Below are 23,212 nucleotides of genomic sequence, written 5' to 3' on the forward strand. Positions count from 1 at the left end.
AGGAATCCAAGAAAAAAATAGATTTTCACGCATGTCTAGTAGCGACTCCATCACCCTGTTTTCCCTGAGTAGACAATCCATGTTGGAATCGTGGATTTTTACCTTGGCTGTGAGTGTCTTGTTTTTCTCTTTGGAGCGTGAGAATTACACTCTGGCTGATCTCCAAACCCCCCCTTCAGCCCTGCTAAGTAAATCGTCCGTGTCTGTAGATGAATCTGTTTTTCTTTTTTTTGTCGGGTTAAAGTAATTTTGTGAGGTGGTCGGATCTTTCCACGAAGGAGTATGTTGTTCCTCCAAAGCGTAAAGCTGTTGATACTCGTCGATTTCCCTCAGGATCTCCTGCAACCAGGTGTTTTACCAAAAGATAACAATGAGTCTTTCCCACGACGACGACAGGTGCCTGTAGTACAGCCAGCTAGCACTCACTGAATCCACGCAAAACAAAGGAACACAAACTTGCAGTCCCAGCCGTAAAGGCTAACCGCGTCGTGGAATCCTTAGCAACAAAACGTTTGTTCGGATTAAAATTGATTTAATGAAAATGTTTTAATGTAAACAACAAACCGAGTGTAGACAGTACAATGTCCTGTTGCGCGCTCTGATGACGTTTTGACGCTGCATCACCACTTGGTATAGCAACTGTTCGGCATCTGACCGCCAAAACCAAATACTTTTAGACTTTTACTCAAGTAGTATTTTACTGAGTGGCTTTCACTTTTACCTTGATAGGAAAGGACTCAAGTATCTTTACTTTTACTCACATATGACAATTAGGTACTTTTTCAACCACTGCCTGCAATGCTTCCAATGTTAATTCCTGAACTCCCAAAAACCTTTCAGCCGCACATACAATTCATCTTTACAATCGGTATCCTTCAACTGGTGAACGACGTCAGGAATCTCAACAGGTTGCGGGGCATCCACTGTCATAGCTTCCTCAGCACCAATTGCTCTTTCAACTATTCCCCGCGCCACCCAGTAGGAGAACTACTGTACAGTCGTGGCCAAAAGTTTTGAGAATGACACAAATATAAATTTTCACAGTCTGCTGCCTCAGTTTGTATGATGGCAATTTGCATATACTCCAGAATGCTATGAAGAGTGATCAGATTAATTGCAATTAATTGCAGACTCTCTTTGCCATGCAAATTCACTGAATCCCCAAAAAACATTTTCACCGCATTTCAGCCCTGACACAAAAGGACCAGGTGACATGTCAGTGATTCTCTCGTTAACACAGGTGTGAGTGTTGACGAGGACAAGGCTGGAGATCACTCTGTCATGCTGATCGAGTTCGAATAACAGACTGGAAGCTTTAAAAGGAGGGTGGTGCTTGGAATCCTTGTTCTTCCTCTGTCAATCATGGTTACCTGCAAGGAAACATGTGCTGTCATCATTGCTTTGCACAAAAAGGGCATCACAGGCAAGGATATCGCTGCCAGTAAGATTGCACCTAAATCAACCATTTATCGGATCATAAGAACTTCAAGGAGAGCGGTTCAATTGTTGTGAAGAAGGCTTCAGGGCACCCAAGAAAGTCCAGCAAGCGCCAGGACCGTCTCCTAAAGTTGATTCAGCTGCGGGATCGGGGCACCACCAGTACAGAGCTTGCTCAGGAATGGCAGCAGGCAGGTGTGAGTGCATCTGCACGCACAGTGAGACAAAGACTTTTGGAGGATGGCCTGGTGTCAAGGGCAGCAAAGAAGCCACTTCTCTCCAGGAAAAACATCAGGGACAGACTGATATTGTGCAAATGGTACAGGGAATGGACTGCTGATGACTGGGGTAAAGTCATTTTCTCTGATGAATCCCCTTTCCGATTGTTTGGGGCATCCGGAAAAAGCTTGTCCAGAGAAGACAAGGTGAGCGCTACCATCAGTCCTGTGGCATGCCAACAGTAAAGCATCCTGAGACCATTCATGTGTGGGGTTGCTTCTCAGCCAAGGGATTAGCTCACTCACAATTGTGCCTAAGAACACAGCCATGAATAAAGAATGGTACCAACACATCCTCTGAGAGCAACTTCTCCCAACCATCCAGGAACAGTTTGGTGACGAACAATACCTTTTCCAGCATGATGGAGCACCTTGCCATAAGGCAAAAGAGATAACTAAGTGGCTCGGGGAACAAAACATCAATATTTTGGGTCTATGGCTAGGAAACTCCCCAGACCTTAATCCCATTGAGAACTTGTGGTCAAGCCACAAGAGGCGGGTGGACAAACAAAAACCCACACATTCTGACACACTCCAAGCATAGAATGGGCTGCCATCAGTCAGGATATGGCCGAGAAGTTAATTGACAGCATGCCAAGGCAGATTGCAAAAGTCTTAGAAAAAGAAGGGCCAAAACTGCAAATATTGACTCTTTGCATCAACTTCATGTAATTGTCAATAAAAGCCTTTGACACATATGAAATGCTTGTAATTATACTTCAGTATTCCATAGTAACATCTGACAAAAATATCTAAAGACACTGAAGCAGCAAACTTTGTGGAAATTAATATTTGTGTCATTCTCAAAACTTTTGACCACGACTGTACAGTTTCTTGATGTGGATGTTCCCTGTTATAATAACAATTGATACACGCCATTGGTCAGTTCCGGTGTTATGAAACTGATGGACACAATTTGTTTAAAAAAATAAGTATTTATTTAACTAGGAACATAGCATACATAACAGGTTAGGATAATTAAAGTGGCAGGTTAGGATAATTAAAGTGGCAGGTTAGGAGAATTAGCTTGGCAGGTTAGGAGTCTGAGGTTAAGGTTAGGAAAAGGGTGAGGGTTAGGGATTTGTTTACCATGCAGGTTTGGATAACTAACGTGGCGGTTAGGAGACTGAGATTAAGGTGAGGAAAAGGGTTAGTTTTAGCTACAATGCTACATTTGTCAACAACTGTTGTCCCAACGCAAAAGAAACGGACACAAACCAATGGGGAGCATCAATTGGTGTAAACTAGATATCATGAAACACCCGATATCAGAGAACTCCCCTAATTGCGGTCTGCAATTACACCCTTCTCGGATCAAGGGGGCAGGCTTCCAGTCTATCAGCATGCTTTCCACTGTGCTCAGAGGGCATTTTCGGTACTGCAGTTCAGTTCATAGCGAAGTCAATAAAAAAAATGACAATTTGGTTATCAAGTTTGTAAATAAAACATCCTTTGAATTATTCAAGTAATTGCCTTAGTCTGATTTTTTCCCGTCACTCACAGCCAAAGTTATTAACTATTTTAGATTCATGCTGTGAGGTGGGTGAGCTTATGCCACATGCAGATGCTGAAGGGAAAACACACCTCTTGAGCTGCGTGTTTATAATGTAGGTCAAGGTGCAGCCTCGTCTCATAGACTAGATGTAACATAGTAAATATAAATCCGGGACTCTCAAAATAGTGTGATATGTAACCATAAAAACTTACCTAAGACAGATGGTTACTTACTAAATGGAATTTTATTCAGCATGGAGGTGGAAATGCAAATTAATTACTTAAAAAACATACAATGTGATTTTCTGGATTTTTGTTTTAGATTCCGTCTCTTTGTTTTAGATTCAGTGTACCTATGATAAAAATTACAGACCTCTACATGCTTTGTAATTAGGAAAACCTGCAAAATCAGCAGTGTATCAAATTCTTGTCCTCCCCACTGTTGGTGTTTTAATGTTGGTAATACTAATACAGAGATAACCACTGATCTACCTAGGTGTTTTAATGTGGGTAATACTAATACAGAGATAACCATTGGACATGCATTTTCCATTATGTCATTGTGTTTACCATTTCAGAACCTTACATCTGTTTGAAGCATATACAGGGCATTATATAAGAGCCCGTGACTTTTTCCACATTTTGTTACGTTACAGCCTTATTCGAAAATTGATTAAATGCATTTTTCCCCTTGTCAATATAAACACAATAGCCCATAATGATAAACCGAAAACAGGTTTTTAGAAATTTTAGCAAATTTATACCTTATTTGGTAAGTATTCAGACCCTTTGCTCTGAGACGCCAAATTGAGCTCAAGTGCATCCGGTTTCCATTGATCATCCTTGAGATGTTTCTACAAGTTGACTGGAATCCACCTGTGGTAAATTCAAATGATTGGACATGTTTGGAAAAGGAACACACCTGTATATATAAGGTCCCACAGTTGACAGTGCATGTCAGAGCAAAAACCAAGCAATGAAATCAAAGAAATTGTCCGTCGAGCTTCGAGACAGGTTTGTGGCGAGGCACAGATCTGGAGAAGAGTACCAACACATTTCTCAAGTCTCTGTTGGCTGGGCTCCCCGCTTGTGACGTCAAACTCCTGCCCCACGTTGGGCGCAAACCTTTTAAAGGCTCCCGAGTGGCGCAGGGGTCTAAGGCACTGCATCTCAGTGCAAGAGGCATCACTACAGTCCCTGGTTCGAATCCAGGCTAAATTACATCCGACCGTGATTGGGAGTGCCATAGGGAAGCGCACAATTGGCCAAGCATCGTCCGGGTTTGGCCGTCATTGTAAATAAGAATTTCTGCTTAACTCTTAAATAAAGATTAAATAAAAAAGTGGGATGCATGCCAGCAAAGCCACTACACAACACATTACTAAACAATACATTAATTGCACTATAACGGTGAGAAAGGGTGCCCACAAACTGTTACATAAAGCTGACCGAGAAGCATAGTCCAAACAACTTACCACTGCTACACCTGGCTATCAGCGGAGCCTTGTCTGGCAACGAAACAGTTCATTCAGCCTCATTTAAAAAAAAAACATGGCTGACTTGCTTTAACAAATGTGGTTTCTACTTACAATCGATATGTACAAACTATGGCATAAGGGGACGACAAGCGGATAGGAGGCAAACCGTAATTTCGATTAAGACATTAATGAGCGAGCTAGGACGGACGTAGTCAATATAACTATTTGTTCACCACTTTTGAAATGCACAGCGACAAAATTCAGAACATGGGCCGTTCTTACAGTGTTCTCCCTGTACACCAAGTCAGAACCGTAGGATAAATTAACTTCTTGAGAATACAGGGGGTGCTATTTTCCCATTAGCATAATTTGCTCTACAGATTAAACTGCCTCTTATTCAATTATTGCTCTTACTATATGCATATAAATAATACCATTGGAAAGAAAACAATCTCTAGTTTCTAAAACCGTTTCAATTTTGTCTCTGAGTGATACAGAAGTCATTTGACAGCACTTTCCATGACCAAGAAGAAAAAAGCAAGATGTGTATGCCAGCTTCAACGCTCTGCCTATATATGGTCGTGCCCCCTATGACCCGAAACACACCTCATTGGCCTTCCTCTGGGTGTCAAGAGGACGTCAGAGGAAAAATATCTTGTTTATCTGGGACTGACGTGAAATGAGAGCTAATTCTTTGGCGTGACCGACAACTTCCGGTTCTCTAAATCGTGTGACTTGTAGCTGCGATTGTCTTCTGTTGTGCGGCCATTATGGATGAAAACTATCTCCGTCTCGAAGTTTGTTTGATACATGTGACCAGATCATCGTAATGTATGTTTTTTCAATATAGTTTAATCAGATTATTTGAATTTTTTCGGGAGTTTTGTGGTGTTCCGTTGTCTGATTTTATTTACGTTTGAGAGATCCGTGCCACTCGACCAGTACCTGTGCTAAATGGAGTGGGAAAGGAACAATTCTGAACGGAACCAACGACTCATCTTGACAAAGGACACTTTGATCAACATTCTGATGAAAGATCAGCCATAGTAAGACCCAATTTACGATGTTATATCATATCTGTTGTGCATGTGAACTGGCCGTGGGCGCCTAGCCGAATCTGCCTGGTATAGCTATGCTAATTTAGCGCTACATTTTGTTTTCGTTATAAAACATTTAATAAATCTGAAATATTGTTTGGATTCACCAGATGTTGGGCTTTCAATATCTGTACGCTGTGTATTTTTCTGAAATGTTTTAAGATGAGTAATTCGTTATATGACGTTGGTCTCTGTAATTGTTCTGGCTGGGTCAGCACTATTTCAGATTGCAGCTGCAATGTAGAACTGTGATTTATACCTGAAAAATGCACATTTTTTTTTGAACTTATCTAGAACACTGCAGTCCGTCTGGGTGTTTAACCTTCCCAAGTTCCCCCATGTCACCCTGCTCCTCCGTACATTCCACTGGCTTCCAGTCGAAGCTCACATCCACTACAAGACAATGGTGTTACTTACGGTGCAGCAAGAGGAACTGCCCCATCTCTACCTTCAGGCTATGCTCAAACCCTGTATCCCAACCTGAGCACTCAGTTCTGCCACCTCTGGTCTCATGGCCGTCCCACTGCTACAGGAGGTCAAGCTCCCTCTCAGCCCAGTCAAAGCACATCTCTGTCCTGGCACCCCAATGGAGGCACCAGCTTCCCTCTGATGCTAGGACAGCAGAGTCCCTGCCCATCTGCCCGAAAAGGTCTGAAACCCTACGTCTTTAAAGAGTACCCCCCCCCAAAAAATACAAATAATAATAATAGTAATAATAATGTGACACTGACTAATTGAGGAGAAATGTATTTACTGTGATATGTGGTTGTCTCACCTGGCTATCTTAAGATGAATGTACTTAATGTGCTGGTGACATCACAGGGTCAGAGAGAACTCCTGACTGTAGTCATACAAAAACACTCCAGGCACTCAGCCCATAAGAACCATTCATACTGTCAGATCTAATATGAAGAACTGAATACAACCATAAGAACCATTCATACTGTCAGATCTAATATGAAGAACTGAATACTAAAGAGAAGAAGAGGTTGACCAGTACATATTCCTGTAACTTTATTTTTCATTGGCAGATCAATAACGTTTTCTTCAATGCAGTTATCCAAACACATTCATGATCAGTAACTAAAATAACTCATCTAGCTTTAAAGACAATTAATAAACACATGTATTCATTTCATAAACTGTGTATCATTAAATAAAGTTGTAAAACAATCCCCCCCAAACTAATGGTGAAAAGTGATCATCACACCATCTCTATCTGATACATGTTAGGGGTGGAAGGTAGCCTAGTGGTTAGAGTGTTGGGCCAGTAACCAAAAGGTTTCTAGATTGAATCCCCGAGCTGACAAGGTAAAAATCTGAACCCACTGTTCCTAGGCCACCATTGTAAATAAGAATTGGTTCTTAACTGACTTGCCTAGTTTAACAAAGGTTCAATAAAAACAAATAAAAAGGGTATACTAGCTCCTTCCCACAGAATACTGCAGAGGGACAACCTGGTCTCAGAGCAAAACGTTTTATAATATACAAAAACTTCCAGTGCCACTCCATTTAGTATGTTTGGACTATCACAGTAAATAAACTAAAATATAAACTAAACATGTAAAGTGTTGGTTTCATGAGCTGAAATAAAATCCAGCAATGTCCCATATGCACAAAAAGCTAATGTCTCTCAAATGTTGTGCACAACTTTGTTTATATCCCTGTTAATGAGCATTTCAGCCTTTGTCAAGATAATCCATCCACCTGATAGGTGTGGCATATCAAGATGCTGATAAAACAGCATTATCATTACACAGGTGCACCTTGTGCTGGGAGACAAAAAAAGGCCACACAACACAATGTCACATTTGTCTCAAGTTTAGGGAATGTGCAATTGTCATGATGAATGCAGGAATGTCCACCAGAGCTGTTGCCAGAGAACTCAATATTTATATCTCTACCATAAGACACCTCTAACGTCCTTTTAGAGAATTTGGCAGTACATCCAACCGGCCTCACAACTGCAGATCACATGTATCCACGGCAGCCCAGGACCTCTTCACCTGCAGGATTGTCTGGGAGGGGGGGTGAGTCGTATTTATGTCTGTAATAAAGACCTTTTGTGGGGAAAAACTCATGCTGATTTGCTGGGCCTGGCTCCCAAGTGGGCCTATGCCCTCCCAAAGTCCCACCCAAGCCTGAGCCCCTGCCCAGTCATGTGAAATCCATTGATTAGGGCCTCATTTATTTCAATTGATTGATATCCTTATACAAACTGTTAATCTTTGAAATTGTTGCGTTTAGATTGTTGTTCAGTATAATACGACTTGTAGGACGTATCAGATGTTAAGAATTACAATTCATATGTTATGTTACGCATTGCTATTCATTCAATATGTTACGAACTTGTAATATGTATGATTTCTTACGAATTCCAATTTGTTGTTGCTAACGTTAGCTAGGTTACGGGTGAGGGGTTTAACTTCTTGTGGCTGCAGGGGCAGTATTGAGTAGCTTGGATGAAAGGTGCACAGAGGTGCCCAGAGTAAACGGCCTGCTCCTCAATCATAGTTTCTAATATATGCATATTATTAGTAGTATTGGATGGAAAACACTCTGAAGTTTCTAAAACTGTTTGAATTATGTCTGAGTATAACAGAACTCATATGGCAGGCAAAAACCTGAGAAAAAATCCAAACAGGATGTGGAAATTATTAGGCTGGTCGATTTTCAACCAAGATCCCATTGAAATCACAGCGAGATATGAATGAGTTTTCACTTCCTACGGCTTCCACTAGATGTCAACCGTCTGTAGAACTGAAGGGGGGTCGAATGAGAGAGGAATTAGTCAGGTCTGCCATGACCTGACCATTCTTTGACCATGCGCGTGCGTTCACATAAAAGAGGGAGCTCTGATCCATTGCTCATCTGAAGTCAATGTAATTCTCCGGTTGGAACGTTATTCAAGATTTATGTTAACAACATTCTAAAGATTGATTCAATACATCGTTTGACATGTTTCTACTGACTGTTACGGAACTTTTGGACATTTCGTCAGCTTTTAGGGAACGCGCTTCGTGACTTTGGAATTGTTTACCAAACGCGCTAACAAAAGTAGCTAATTGGACATAAATAACGGACATTATCGAACAAATCAAGCATTTATTGTGGACCTGGGATTCCTGGGAGTGCATTCTGATGAAGATCATCAAAGGGAACATTTATCATGTAATTTCTGGTTTCTGTTGACTCCAACATGGCGGCTAATTTGACTATTGTTCTGAGCGCCGTCCCAGATTATTGCATGGTTTGCTTTTTCCGTAAAGTATTTTTGAAAATCGTACACAGCAGTTGCTCTAAGGAGAGGTATATCTATAATTCCATGTGTATACCTTGTATAATCATCTACATTTATGATGAGTATTTCTGTTGAATCGATGTGGCTATGCAAAATCACTGGATGTTTTTGGAACTAGTGAATGTAACGCGCCAATGTAAACTCAGATTTTTTTATATAAATATGAACTTTATCAAACAAAACATACATGTATTGTGTAACATGAAGTCCTATGAGTGTCATCTGATGAAGATCATCAAAGGTTAGTGATTCAGTTTATCTCTATTTGTGCTTTTTGTGACTCCTATCTTTGGCTGGAAAAATGGCAATTTGGTGGGATTAACAACAAGATTACCTTTTAAATGGTATAAGACATGCATGTCTGAGGAATTTGAATTATTAGATTTGTTTTTTTGAATTTGGCGCCCTGCACTTTCACTGGCTGTTGTCATATCGATCCCGTTATCGGGATTGCAGCCCTAAGAAGTTTTAAGGTAGAGTTAAATGGGTTTAGGGAAAAGATTAGATAACATAGCTAAAAAGTAATAAGTAGTTACAAAGTTGCTATGAGCTATAATGCTAAAGTCCTCCTTGATAAGATTCAAACACGCAGCTTTTGGTTAGACGTTTGACTTACCCACCCCTCCACAGAGCAGGAGTAAGGCTTCTCCCCTGTGTGTATACATTGGTGTGTTAAGATGCTATGGTGAGAGAAACTCACCCAAAAGTCAGAGCAGACGTAAGCAGGCTTCTCTCATTCGTGTGTTCTCTGATGAACTTTTAGCTCATTTGATGTTTTGAAGCATTTTACACAGTCAGAGCAGAAGTAACGCTTCTCTCCTATGTGTATACGTTGGTGTGTTTTTAAGGTGCCCAGATGAGAGAAACTCGCCCCACAGTCATAGCAGAAGTAAGGCTTCTCTCCTGTGTGTAAACGTTCATGTGATTTTAAGGTGGAAGGGTGAGAGAAACTAGTTCCACAGTCAGGGCAGACGTAAGGCTTCTCTCCTGTGTGTGTTCGCTGATGAGATTTTAGCTCATATAATGTTTTAAAACATTTTCCACAGTCAGAGCAGACGTAAGGCTTCTCTCCTGTGTGTATACGTTGGTGTTTTTTTAAGTGGGTACGTTGAGAGAAACTCGCCCCACAGTCAGAGCAGAAGAAAGGCTTCTCTCCTGTGTGTATACGTTCATGTGTTTTTAAGCCGGAAAGGTGAGAGAAACTAGTTACACAGTCAGGGCAGACGTAAGGCTTCTCTCCTGTGTGTGTTCTCTGATGAACTTTTAGCTGAGCGGATGTTTTAAAACGTTTTCCACAGTCAGAGCAGGAGTAAGGCTTCTCTCCTGTATGTATACGTTCATGTGATTTTAAGTTGGAAAGTGTAGAGAAACTAGTTCCACAGTCAGGGCAGACGTACGGCTTCTCTCCTGTGTGTGTTCTCTGATGAACTTTTAGCTGAGCGTATGTTTGAAAACGTTTTCCACAGTCAGAGCAGGAGTAAGGCTTCTCTCCTGTATGTATACGTTCATGTGTTTTTAAGTTGGAAAGGTGAGAGAAACTAGTTCCACAGTCAGGGCAGACGTAAGGCTTCTCTCCTGTGTGTGTTCTCTGATGAGATTTTAGCTTATTTGATGTTTTAAAACGTTTTCCACAGTCAGAGCAGACGTAAGGCTTCTCCCCTGTATGTATACGTTCATGTGATTTTAAGTCGGAAAGTTGAGAGAAACTCGCCACACAGTCAGAGCAGGAATACGGTTTCTCTCCTGTGTGTTTTCTTAGGTGTATTTTTAGCTTCGATAGAAATGGGAAAATCTTCCCACAATGTGGGCAGTGGTGAGACCTCTTAGCTCTGTGATCTTCCTGCTGTTGCTCTCTGGATGTAGAGAATGTCTCAACATGGTATCCTGTGTGAAAATCAGAAGAACCAGTCAGTTGGTGTGATATACATGTCAATGAAATGTAGTTTATGAAGCACTTTCTACATCAGTAGTTGTCACAAAGTGCTGAACAGAAACCCTGCCTAAAATCCACAAAGAGCAAGCAATGCAGATGTAGAAGCAGTGGCCACAAACTCTCTAGAAAAAAGGAACCTAGGAAGAAACGTAGAGAGGAACCAGGCTCAGAGCGGTGACCATTCCTCTTCTGGTCATACTCGGCCGTGGCTAGAGCAACCGAAAGGTTGCAAGATCAAATCCCCGAGCTGACAAGGTAAAAATCTGTCGTTCTGCCCCTGAATAAGGCAGTTGACCCACTGTTCCTAGGCCGTCATTGAAAATAAGAATTTGTTCTTAACTGACTTGCCTAGTTAACCTGTTTGGGCGCATGTCCAAACGCTAGAGGGACACCTACGACAACATCCGGTGAAATTGCAGAGCGCAAAATTCAAAATACAAAAATCGTAATATTAAACATTCATGACAATACAAGTGTCTTACATCATTTAAAAGCTTCTTGTTAATCCAACTGCATTGTCAGATTTGAAAAAGGCTTTAGAGAAAGCATACCATGCGATTATCTGAGGACAGCGCCCCACGTCAAAATACTTTTTCAACCAGCACAGGCGTCACAAAATCAGACAGCAATTAAATAAATCACTTACCTTTGAAGATCTTCCTCTGATTGCAATCCCAAGGGTCCAAGCTACACAATGAATGGTACTTTGTTCGATAAAGTCCTTCATTATATCCCAGAAATGTCAATTTAGATGGCGCGTTTGATTCAGTAATTCACTCATTCAACATGCACACAAGTTACCGGTAAAGTTCATCCAAACAAGTCAAACGATGTTTCTAATTAATCCTCAGGTATTCTAATATCTAAATAAGCAATAATATTTAAGACGGAGAATAGTGTGTTCAATAGCGAAAATAAATAACGAAGAGCGCACTCTCACACCTTGGAAAAACTACAAATACCTGAAACCCATTCTAAAGACTGTTGACATCTAGTGGAAGCCATAGGAACTGCAATCTGGGTCCTATCTATTTGTATATCCCATAGGCAAGCACTGAAAAAACCTGTGACCTCAAAATAAACATTCCGGATGGAATTTCCTCAGGTTTTCACCTGCCATATCAGTTCTGTTATACTCAGACATTATTTTAACAGTTTTAGAAACTTCAGAGTGTTTTCTATCCAATGCTATCAAGTATATGCATATCCTAGCTTCTGGGCAGTTTACTTTGGGCACGCCAGTCATCTGAAATTCAGGACAATAACCAGTATGCTAAGGAAGTTAAATAAAGGTTAAAAAATAAAAAATAAAATAAATACACTACCATTAGTGGTGAAATAAATGAATGAATTCAAAAGATTGGGGTCACTTACAAATGTCCTTGTTCTTGAAAGAAAAGCAATTTTTTTGTCCATTCAAATAATGTCAAATTGATCAGAAATACAGTGTAGACATTGTTAATGTTGTAAATGACTATTGTAGCTGTATTATTAATTATCAATTTGATGTTATTTTAATGGAGAAAAAAAAGTACTTTTCTTTCAAAAACAAGGACATTTCTAAGTGACCCAAAATATTATATGGCATCACAATAACCCATAATGACATCGCAATACCCCATAATGACAAGGGCAAAAACAGGTTTCTAGAAATAACTGAAATGTTACATTTACGTAAGTATTCAGACCCTTTACACAATAGTTAGTTGAAGCACCTTTGAGTCTTGTTGGGTATGAAGCTACAAGCTTGAAACACTTGTATTTGGGGAGTTTCTCCCATTCTTCTCTGCAGATCCTCTCAAGCTCTGCCAGGTTGGATGGGGAGCGTCTCTGAAAAGCTATTTTCAGGTCTCTCCAGACATGTTTGATCGGGTTCAAGTCCGGGCTCGGGCTGGGCCACTCAATGACATTCAGAGACTTGTACCGAAGCCACTCCCACGTTGTATTGGCTGTGTGCTTGGGGGGGGGGGGGGGGGGGGGGGGTTAATCAAGGATCTCTCTATACTTTGCTACGTTCATCTGTCCCTTGATCCTGACTAGTAACCCAGTCCCTGCTGCTAAAAACATCACCACAGCATGACGCTGTCACCACCATGCTTCACCGTAGGGATGGTGCCAGGTTTGCTCCAGACATGACGCTTGGCATTCAGGCCAAAGAGTTCAATCTTGGTTTCATCAGACCAGAGAATCTTGTTTCTCATGGTCAGAGTCCTTTAGGTGCCTTTTGGCAAACTCCAAGCGGACTGTCATGTGCCTTTTACTGAGGAGTGGCTTCCGTCTGGGCACTCTACAATAAACGCACGATGAGTGGAGTGCTGCAGAGATAGTTGTCCTTCTGGAAGATTCTTTCATCTCCATAGAGGAACTCTGGAGCTCTGTCAGAGTGACCATCGGGTTCTTGGCCACCTCCCTGACCAAGGCCCTTCTCCCCCGATTGCTCAGTTTGGCTGGGCGGCCAGCTCTTCCATTGAAGAATGATTGAGGCCCCTGTGTTCTTGGGGACCTTTAATGCTACAGAAATGTTTTGGTACCGGTCCCCAGATCTGTGCCGACACAATCCTGTCACGGAGCTCTACGGACAAATCCTTCAACCTCATGACTTGGTTTTTACTCTGACATGCACTGTCAACTGTGGGACCTTACATAGACAGGTGTGTGCCTGTCCAAATCATGTCCAATCAATTGATTTTACCACAGGTGGACTCCAATGAAGTTGTAGAAACATCTCAAGGATTATCTCACAGCAAAGGGTCTGAAAACGTACGTAAATAAGCAATTGTTATATATATTGTTTTACATTTGCAAGAATTTCTAAAAACCTGTTTTGGCTTTGTCATTATGGGGTATTGTGTGTAGATTGACGAGGAAAAACATGTAATCAATTTTAGAAAAAGGCTGTAAAGTACCAAAATGGGAAAAATGGGAAGGGGTCTGACAGTGCCCTCGGAAAGTATTCAAACCCCTTGACTTTTTCCACATTATGTTTTGTTACAGCCTTATTCTAAAATTAAATAAAAAAATATCCTCCGCAATCTACACACAATACCCCATAATGACAAAGCGAAAACAGGTTTAGACATTTTTGCAAATTTATAAAAATTAAAAAAACAGAAAAACAAGACAGACTCAAAATTGAGTTCAGATGCATCCTGTTTCCATTGATCATCCTTGAGATGTTTCTACAACTTGATGTATAAAATATAAAATATACACTACTGTTCAAATGTTTGGGGTCACTTAGAAATGTCCTTGTTTTGAAAGAAAAGCACATTGTTTGTCCATTAAAATAACATCAAATGGATCTGAAATACAGTGTGGACATTGTTATTGTTGTAAATGACTATTGTAGCTGGAAACGGCAGATATTTTATGGAATATCTACATAGGCGTACAGAGGCCCATTATCAGCAACCATCACTCCTGTGATCCAATGGCATGTTGTGTTAGCTAATCCAAGTTTATCATTTAAAAAAAGGCTAATTGATCATTAGAAAACCCTTTTGCAATTGTTAGTACAGCTGAAAACTGTGGTTTTCAGCAATAAAACTGGCCTTTGCAACTCTGCCAAGAAGGCCAGCATCCCGGAGTCGCCTCTTCACTGTTGACGTTGAGACTGGTGTTAAGTGACCCCAAACTTTTGAATTGAGCTCAGGTGCATCCTGTTTCCATTGATCATCCTTGAGATGTTTCTACAACTTGATATATAAAATATTAAATATATATGTATGAGATATAAATCATCAGGATGTGGTAGTCTACTGGTTATGTTCAACACTTCTCCAATCGTTGTTGAGATCTGATATTCTGTGCAGGCCAAAACGAGACGTAGGCCTATATCATATTTCTCAAATCCTTTTCAGGCTAAATTCCAGTCGATCACGGAGAGAACAGTAATGTCTAACTACACTGGAAAAAATATATAAACGCAATATGTAAAGCGTTGGTCCCATGTTTCATGAGCTGAAATAAACAAAATCTCAGAAATGTTCCTACACACAAAAAGCTTATTTCTCTCAAATTGTGTGCACAAATATGTTTACATCCCTGTCAGTGAGCATTTCTCCTTTGCCAAGATAATCCATCCACATGACAGGTGTGGCATATCAAGAAGCCGATTAAACGGCATACTCATTACACAGTCGCACCTTGTGCTGGGGGCAATAAAAGGACACTTTAAAATGTACAGTTTTGTGACACAACACAACGCCACAGATGTTTCAAGTTTTGAGGGAGTGTGCAATTGGCATGCTGACTGCAGGAATGTCGACCAGAGATGTTTCCAGGGAATTGAATGTTAACTTCTGTAGGATAGGGGGCAGCATTCGGAATTTTGGATGAAAAGCGTGCCCAAATTAAACTGCCTGCTACTCAGGCCCAGAAGCTAAGATATGCATATCATTAGTAGATTTGGATAGAAAACACTCTGAAGTTTCTAAAACTGTTTGAATCATGTCTGTGAGTATAACAGAACTTATTTGTCAGACAAAACTCCAAAGACAAACCATTCAGAATTTTCATTTTTGAGGTCACTCTCTTTTCAATGGGTTTTCATTGGGAATCCAGATTTCTAAGCAACTTTCTTGCAGTTCCTATCGCTTCCACTGGATGTCAACAGTCTTTAGAAATTGGTTGAGGTTTTTCCTTTGAGAAATGAAGAAGTAGCCCTGTTCAGAATGAGGCTAGAGGGTAGTGTAATCTTTGTTAGAGGAGCTTAACCTGAAAGCTCGCTACACATTGTTTTTCTCCGGTATTGAACACAGTATATCCCGTCTTAAATTGTATTGATTATTTACGTAAAAAAATACCTAAAGTTGTATTAGGAAAATAGTTTGAAATGTTTGGACAAAGCTTACAGGTAACTTTTGTAGTCATGTTGCGCGAGTTGGAACCAGTGTTTTTCTGGATCAAACGCGACAAATAAATGGACATTTTGGATATATATCGACGCAATTAATTGAACAAAAGGACCATTTGTGATGTTTATGGGACATATTGGAGTGCCAACAGAAGACGCTCATCAAAGGTAAGGCATGAATTATATCTTTATTTCTGCGTTTTGTGTCGCGCCTGGAGGGCTGAAATATGATGGTCTGTGTTTGTTTGCTGGGGTGCTATCCTCATATAATAGCATCGTTTGCTTTCGCCGTAAAGCCTTTTTGAAATCTGACACGTTGGCTGGATTCACAACAAGTGTAGCTTTAATTTGGTGTATTGCATGTGTGATTTCATGAAAGTTTAATTTTTATAGTAATTTATTTGAATTTGGCGCTCTGCATTTTCACTAGATGTTGGCCAGTTGGGACGCTAGCGTCCCACATATCCTAGAGAGGTTAATTCCTCTACCATAAGCTGCCTCCAACGTCGTATTAGAGTATTTGGCAGTACGTCCAACCGGCCTCACAATCGTAGACCACGTGCAATAACGTCAGCCCAGGACCTGAGGTGGGTCTGTCTGCCAAGTGGGTGGGCCTATGCCTTCCAAGGCCCACCCATGGCTGCACCCCTGCCCAGTCATGTGAAACTTACAGGTTAGGGCCTAATTCATTTCAATATATATATATATATATATTTTTTTTTAATTACATTTAACCTTTATTTAACTAGGCAAGTCAGTTAAGAACAATTCTTACTAACAATGACGGCCTTCCGGGTAACAGTGGGTTAACTGCATTGTTCAGGGGCAGAACGACAGATTTTTACCTTGTCAGCTCAGGGATTCGATCCAGCAACCTTTCGGTTACTGGCCCAACGCTCTAACCACCAGGCTACCTGCCGCCCCTTATATGAACTGTACCTCAGAAAAATCTTTGAAATTGTTGCATGTTGTGTTTATATTTATGTACAATAAACATACAAGAAGCTGGTGAAGAGCTACAAAAGGAAGTAAATAGCCCTATTAGACTGAAAGTTAATGGAATTTCATCAAACTTATGAGCTCCTGAGTGGCGCAGCGGTCTAAGGCACTGCATCTCAGTGCTAGAGGCATCACTACAGACACCCTGGTTAGATTCCAGGCTGTATCACAACCGGCCGTGATTGGGAGTCCCATAGGGCGGCGCACAATTGTCCAAGTGTCGTCCGGGTTTGGCCGGTGTAGGCCGTCATTGTAAATAATAATTTGTTCTTAACTGACTTGCCTAGTTAAATAAAGGTTAATAATAATAATTGTGAGGCTCTCCATGAGCATTAGCTGCTACTTCACTCAATCCTGTTTTAAAAAGTCTCCCTGTGTGACATTCCTTGAGACCAACCAGAAATGTTTCCTTGGCCAAATATTCCCAGATTTTCATAAAATCAGCCAAACATGTTCTCTCATTTCTGCATCACCAAATGTTGCGCGAGACAAAAGAGTAGGCTAGGTGAGCATCAATCACTAGTTCGGTGCAGCAGACTGCAGGGGTGTAGTGCTGCAAGAGCGATGAGCCGCCACAATGGTGTTTGTTTAGTAAAGGTAGATCAATGTCTTGGACGATCACCTACTGATCACCTACTGATTAATTAGTAGTCCACATAACCAAATATTATAGCATAACATTACTGTTACAACAAAAACAACACCTCATTTCTTACAAGATTTTAGAATGGTTTGCTGAATCGTCTCAAACTCAACAGCCTGCGCCATTAGACAGAATGTGCTTTGATTAAAACAAAATACAGGAAGTCTATATAATTTAACACCATCTGCTCTAATTTGCTAACCAAACAGTAATTCAAGAAGATTTAAATGCATATTCCCATGAAATTGATTGAGATCAAACGATTGGCATGCAGACACAGCTTGGTCATTTCACTGGTCATTTCACTGGTAAAACGCGAAGAATTATAATTCAATATTGACAGTGATGATGCCATGGCCTATTTTGAAATGAGGTATGCCTAACTTGGTGATCTTCAGACAATGTGTGGGCAAAAGCAGGCGTTACAAGTTTTTAAATGTTTTGCCTCGCTGTGAAGTCTTGAGGTGTTCAGGGATGTGTGATGTCAGAATTACAGAATTCAACCTAGCAATAGACTGGTCATAACTTATGGAGGTCTAATTTATGAAGATAACTTATAGATAGAACCTGCTCTTACCATGACTAACAGTTGTCCTAATCTTCTCCTCCTCCTCTTCTTCATCTTTAATGTTGACATTCAGCTCCAGTGTTTGACTGCAGTCTTCCAGCTTCACTGATGCCATCTCTGGATCCTGCAGTGCAAACTGGGCTCCACTGTCACAATCAAAGACCCAGTGACTGTAGGTTTGGACTCAGTGTGGAAGGAGAGAGGCAGGCTGGGTTTGTCCTCACTGTTGATGTTACCGGCCTCAGACTTAATCTGAGTCGGCCTGTAGTAATAAAGACAAATGGACACAAAAGTTATTTTCTTGACAGTTCTGGCACTTTATTCAGTAAAAATATTTTATATTTTTTCTTGTTCAATTATCTCATTTCAGTAGATCAGGTAGCTAATCCTTGACAAAACATTCATTCACATTAGACACAACGTACACATTTTAAATTGCACAACATAAGTGCACTTAACCTATAGTAGATTTCCTAAATTCACATAAATGACTAAAAAAACATTTATTACAAGATTGCAGTTTGTTTCAGGCAGCACTATGTACTATTTTCCTGAATAACCTCGTCTTCACTGTATTATTTCACTCACAAAAAACAATTATATTTCCTGTTCACAACACAGTAAGAATTATCAGGGGTCGTACAGTGGCAAGTGAAATTCAAGGACTTTTTCAGGCCCTAATATTTATTTACTTTAAGCCCCTTGTGCAAACCCTGAATAATAGATAAATATAGAAACTGTATGTGTCTGAATATTAGTACACATGTAAAAAACTGATAATCATTACATTCAGCTCCAAAACTGTAGAGCAACTGAAATGTTCTCTCTCTGATGAGGCACTACCTGCACTGAAGTCCGTTGATGCAGACCTCCTATGGTATCATGGCGGTCCGCAAACAAACATTTAAGGTCCATGTCTGTCTAATTCTGTACTAAGAAAATAAACCAAGAAATCCCTATTAACTTCTACCACAACCTCCCCTTCCCCAAAAACCCATCCCACACCCCCAATAAACTTTATCAATAGATCCCTTTCTGTGTTTGCAAACATTTGGGGTTTATATCATGCTGAGACAATCCACCCCCAGGTTATCCAGCTTATCAAAAACCATACCGACAATAACATCTGTTACCCCCAACAACTCTGCTGCAGTTTACAAGATAACTTTCAACCTGGTATTTCTGCTTTACACAATCCAAGTTGTTGATAACTTTACCAATGAAAGCTATGAAGTACATATTATTCAATATTAAAGTATCCTTTGTCACAGCGCATTTATGGGCGCAAGATTTCTGAACAGCCCTCGAAACCATGTCAGGACTAGTAGAAAGACCAGTTATGACAGTAGGTCCTCTTACTACGGGACCAGCCATGGAAGCTCCATCAGTCTGACAGTTGGTCCTCTTACTACAAGACCAGCCATGGAAGCTCCATCAGTCTGACAGTAGGTCGTCTTACTACAAGACCAGCCATGGAAGCTCCATCAGTCTGACAGTAGGTCCTCTTACTACAAGACCAGCCATGGAAGCTCCATCAGTCTGACAGTAGGTCGTCTTACTACAGGACCAGCCATGGAAGCTCCATCAGTCTGACAGTAGGTCCTCTTACTACGGGACCAACCATGGAAGCTCCATCAGTCTGACAGTAGGTCCTCTTACTACAGGACCAGCCATGGAAGCTCCATCAGTCTGACAGTAGGTCCTCTTACTACGGGACCAGCCATGGAAGCTCCATCAGTCTGACAGTAGGTCCTCTTACTACAGGACCAGCCATGGAAGCTCCATCAGTCTGACAGTAGGTCCTCTTACTACAGGACCAGCCATGGAAGCTCCATCAGTCTGACAGTAGGTCCTCTTACTACAGGACCAGCCACTTGGCACATCTTTTCACTCAACAGCTACATGTTCCATTCTTTGGCATTTAAAAACACTGTGATGATTCTCCGTTGCTGCTCCAGTTTCAACTGTTCTGCCTGCGGCTATGGAAGCCTGACCTGTTCACCAGACGTGCTGTTTTCAACTCTCTAGAGACAGCAGGAGCGGTAGAGATACTCTCAATGATCAGCTATGAAAAGCCAACTGACATTTATTCCTGAGGTGCTGACCTGTTGCACCCTCGACAACCACTGTGATTATTATTATTTGACACTGCTTGTCATCTATGAACATTTGAACATCTTGGCCATTTTCTGTTATAATCTCCAGCCAGAAGAGGTCTGGCCACCCCTCATAGCCTGGTTCCTCTCAAGGTTTCTTCCTAGGTTCTGGCCTTTTTAGGGAGGTTTCCCTAGCCACTGTGCTTCTACACTTTGCTGTTTGGGGTTTTAGGCTGGGTTTCTGTAAAGCACTTTGTGACATCAGCTGATGTAAGAAGGGCTTTATAAATACATTTGATTGGTTGATTGATGAGGCTGGGTCAAAATCTCTGACATGGAAGCTAAGGAATCCTATTCTGTACTTTTCCAGACAAAACCTTCTCAAACCTCAACAGCACTGATAAGCTTTCACTTCTTTAACCCTCTTTCCTACTGATCAACCTTTAGGCTTCAACCATTGTCTCCTTCACATGTTCTTTAACAATATCATCCATGGACATAGATATTGGGACCTCAGAGATTACTCCCTTCAATTTAGCATAAGCTCCAGGGTCATGGCTTCTCAGCTTCGTCCCATTATGATTTTCCAATTGAATAATCTTCCCTTGCTGAACCTGACTAGCACATGATATTAACAATCTGCCATTTTAAATGTTTTATTTCACCTTTATTTAATCAGGTAGGCTAGTTCAGAACAAGTTCTCATTTACACAGATGCAGCCCAGTTTAACTTCACCTCTCTTTTTATGGCCTTGGTTAATCAGATAGGGTGTAAATGAGGCCCTGTGGTCTCCTCAAACACCATCCCAACTTTCCACTGTGACACATTATTACTCTAGCTCCCTACCTTGGGCCTCTTTAGAGTTTCTATACTACATGCACCACTGCTTCCAGTATCATTATCTCTGTTCTTCCACTACTACATATACTCGTGTCGCCATTTCACCACGAGCAAACTCCTAGAGACGACCGAAACCGTTAAAGCCGCCATTTGACTTCCGAACCATCCTGATTTCGCGAGCTTACACTAACGAAACAGTGTATGTAAACTCGCGAGATCAGGATGGTTCGGACGAGGCTATTTACCAGCTCATAAACAACATGTTACACAAAACCAAGAACGTGTTAAAACGAACTCAAATAAGTGGAATCTTTATGAAATTACGTTGACGAAATTATGTACATACACTCAGGCGAACCCAGTCTACCTAAGTGACTTGTAAAATCGTTTTTAATCACGTTCTTCACTCACACTTGACCCCAAAATAACACACACAATTAAAACCTTTCCCAAACGTGATAATACCTTGACGAATTTGTTACATATCATATATTCTTTTGACATTAGAAACTTTAAACGTGCTATTACATACCTACAATAATACAGTTGAAACGGACACAACCACTATCGACATAACAACACAGTTCTGTCGTTTTCCACCCGGAACTTCCTGTTCCCCTCTACGACAGTTCAACAGCGTCATCTTCTTCTCTGGTATACTGACATTTACACAAATATAACGTGTCTACCGCCACCTACTGTACGGTTAGTAAACTGTAGAAAGAAATACATGTCCATTGCGGAAGCAACGACATCAAAACAAAATACAAAAATAAAAACATCCCACTCCTTCAGTTACAGTTCTCTTCAAATCACATCCCTACACAGTCTCATGGGCCTCGTAGGGAGGAACATCTTCGGTCAGTATTCCCTGCAATCAGTGATGTAAAGTACTTAAGTACAAATATTTTAAGTACTACGTAAGTAGTTTTTGGGGGTATCTGTACTTTCCTTTTGATATTTTTGACAACTTCTACTCCACTACATTCCTAAAGAAAATAATGTACTTTCTACTCCATACATTTTCCCTGACACCCAAAAGCACTCGTTAGATTTTGAATGATTAGCAGGACAGGAAAATTGTTCAATTCGCGCATCCCTACTGCATCTGATCTGGCGGACTCACTAAACGCAAATGCTTTGTTTGTAAATGATGGGTGTGATCTTAAATTTAATCTGGAGTGCCAGAGTGCGCTTGGGCGTTCGTAAATTCAGAGCGTTGTCAGATTGTCAGTTCGTATCGCTCTCGGAGCGTTCAGAGCCACACTGGACGCTCTGGCGGAGGAGTAGGGTTGATTCAAGCGTTCTGACCTCACAACAGCAGTCAAGCATCCAAGATAACTGGTTAACATTGGCTAGCTTGCTAGCTACTTCCACTACAAATGAGAGAACTTTGACCATTTTACTTGCCTTAGCAGAGCTGGTTAGGCTGTGTTCATGTTATCCAAAGCATTGGTGACTTTAACTGTGCTACAGGCAACAATTTCATTACGCTTTTTTTGCCGAAGTTTACTGACACCGGCCGTAGTCAAGGGGTGTTGAGCGTTCGTTTGTCATCAATTATTCTTCCCTCTGGCAGCCTCAGACCAGTGCTCTGAAATCGGAGTATATAGCAAGAGCGAATTTAGAAACGCACCCTGAGTGTTGGAGTGTGCCCCTTACATTTAAACTACAATAAAATCGTGCTGTCTGGTTTACTTAATATAATGAATTTGAAATGATATGTACTTTTACTTTTGATACTTAAGTATATTTTAGCAATTACATTTACTTTTGATAATTATGTATATGTTTGACTAAATATTTTTAGACTTTTACTCAAGTAGTATTTTACTGGGTGGCTTTTACTTTTACCTTGATAGGAAAGGACTCAAGTATCTTTACTTTTACTCAAATAATACAATTGGGTATTTTTTCCACCACTGCCTGCAATGCTTCCAATGTTAATTCCTGAACTCCCAAAAACCTTTCAGCCGCATGTACAATTCATCTACAATCGGTATCCTTCAACCGGTAAACGACATTATGAATCTCAACAGGTTGCTGGCCATCCACTGCCATAGCTTCCTCAGCACCAATCGCTCTTTCAACTATTTCCCGGGCCTCCAAGTAGGAGAACTACTGTACAGTTTCTTGATGTGGATGTTCCCTGATATAAGAAAAATTGATAAATGCCATTGGTCAGATCCGGT

The 23,212-nt window shown here is 40.8% G+C and overlaps 2 protein-coding genes across 3 annotated transcripts in view; one reads left to right on the forward strand and one right to left on the reverse strand.

Moving 5' to 3' along the window:
* LOC129842851 (zinc finger protein 664-like) overlaps nt 1-23,212 on the forward strand; it is a 295,528-nt gene that overhangs the window by 122,137 nt on the left and 150,179 nt on the right. The window lies entirely within an intron of this gene.
* Nucleotides 7,914-21,812, reverse strand: LOC129842849 (zinc finger protein OZF-like). Its single transcript, XM_055911528.1, has 3 exons — nt 21,553-21,812; nt 18,093-18,345; nt 7,914-10,969 (listed from the first exon to the last, which is right to left on the reverse strand). The coding sequence occupies exons 2-3, from the start codon at nt 18,196-18,198 to the stop codon at nt 9,819-9,821; spliced, it is 1,257 nt and encodes a 418-aa protein (XP_055767503.1). The 5' UTR covers nt 18,199-18,345; nt 21,553-21,812; the 3' UTR covers nt 7,914-9,818.

This window comes from Salvelinus fontinalis, unplaced genomic scaffold (genome assembly GCF_029448725.1).
Source record: "Salvelinus fontinalis isolate EN_2023a unplaced genomic scaffold, ASM2944872v1 scaffold_0071, whole genome shotgun sequence".
NCBI lineage: Eukaryota > Metazoa > Chordata > Actinopteri > Salmoniformes > Salmonidae > Salvelinus > Salvelinus fontinalis.

Excerpts from the sequence above, each read along its gene's own strand:
- LOC129842849 (XM_055911528.1), bottom strand. The coding sequence starts at position 18,198 with ATGGCATCAGTGAAGCTGGAAGACTGCAGTCAAACACTGGAGCTGAAT. Across the intron at positions 10,970-18,092 it reads TAGGACAACTGTTAGTCATG|GATACCATGTTGAGACATTC; the intron begins GTAAGAGCAGGT and ends ATTTTCACACAG.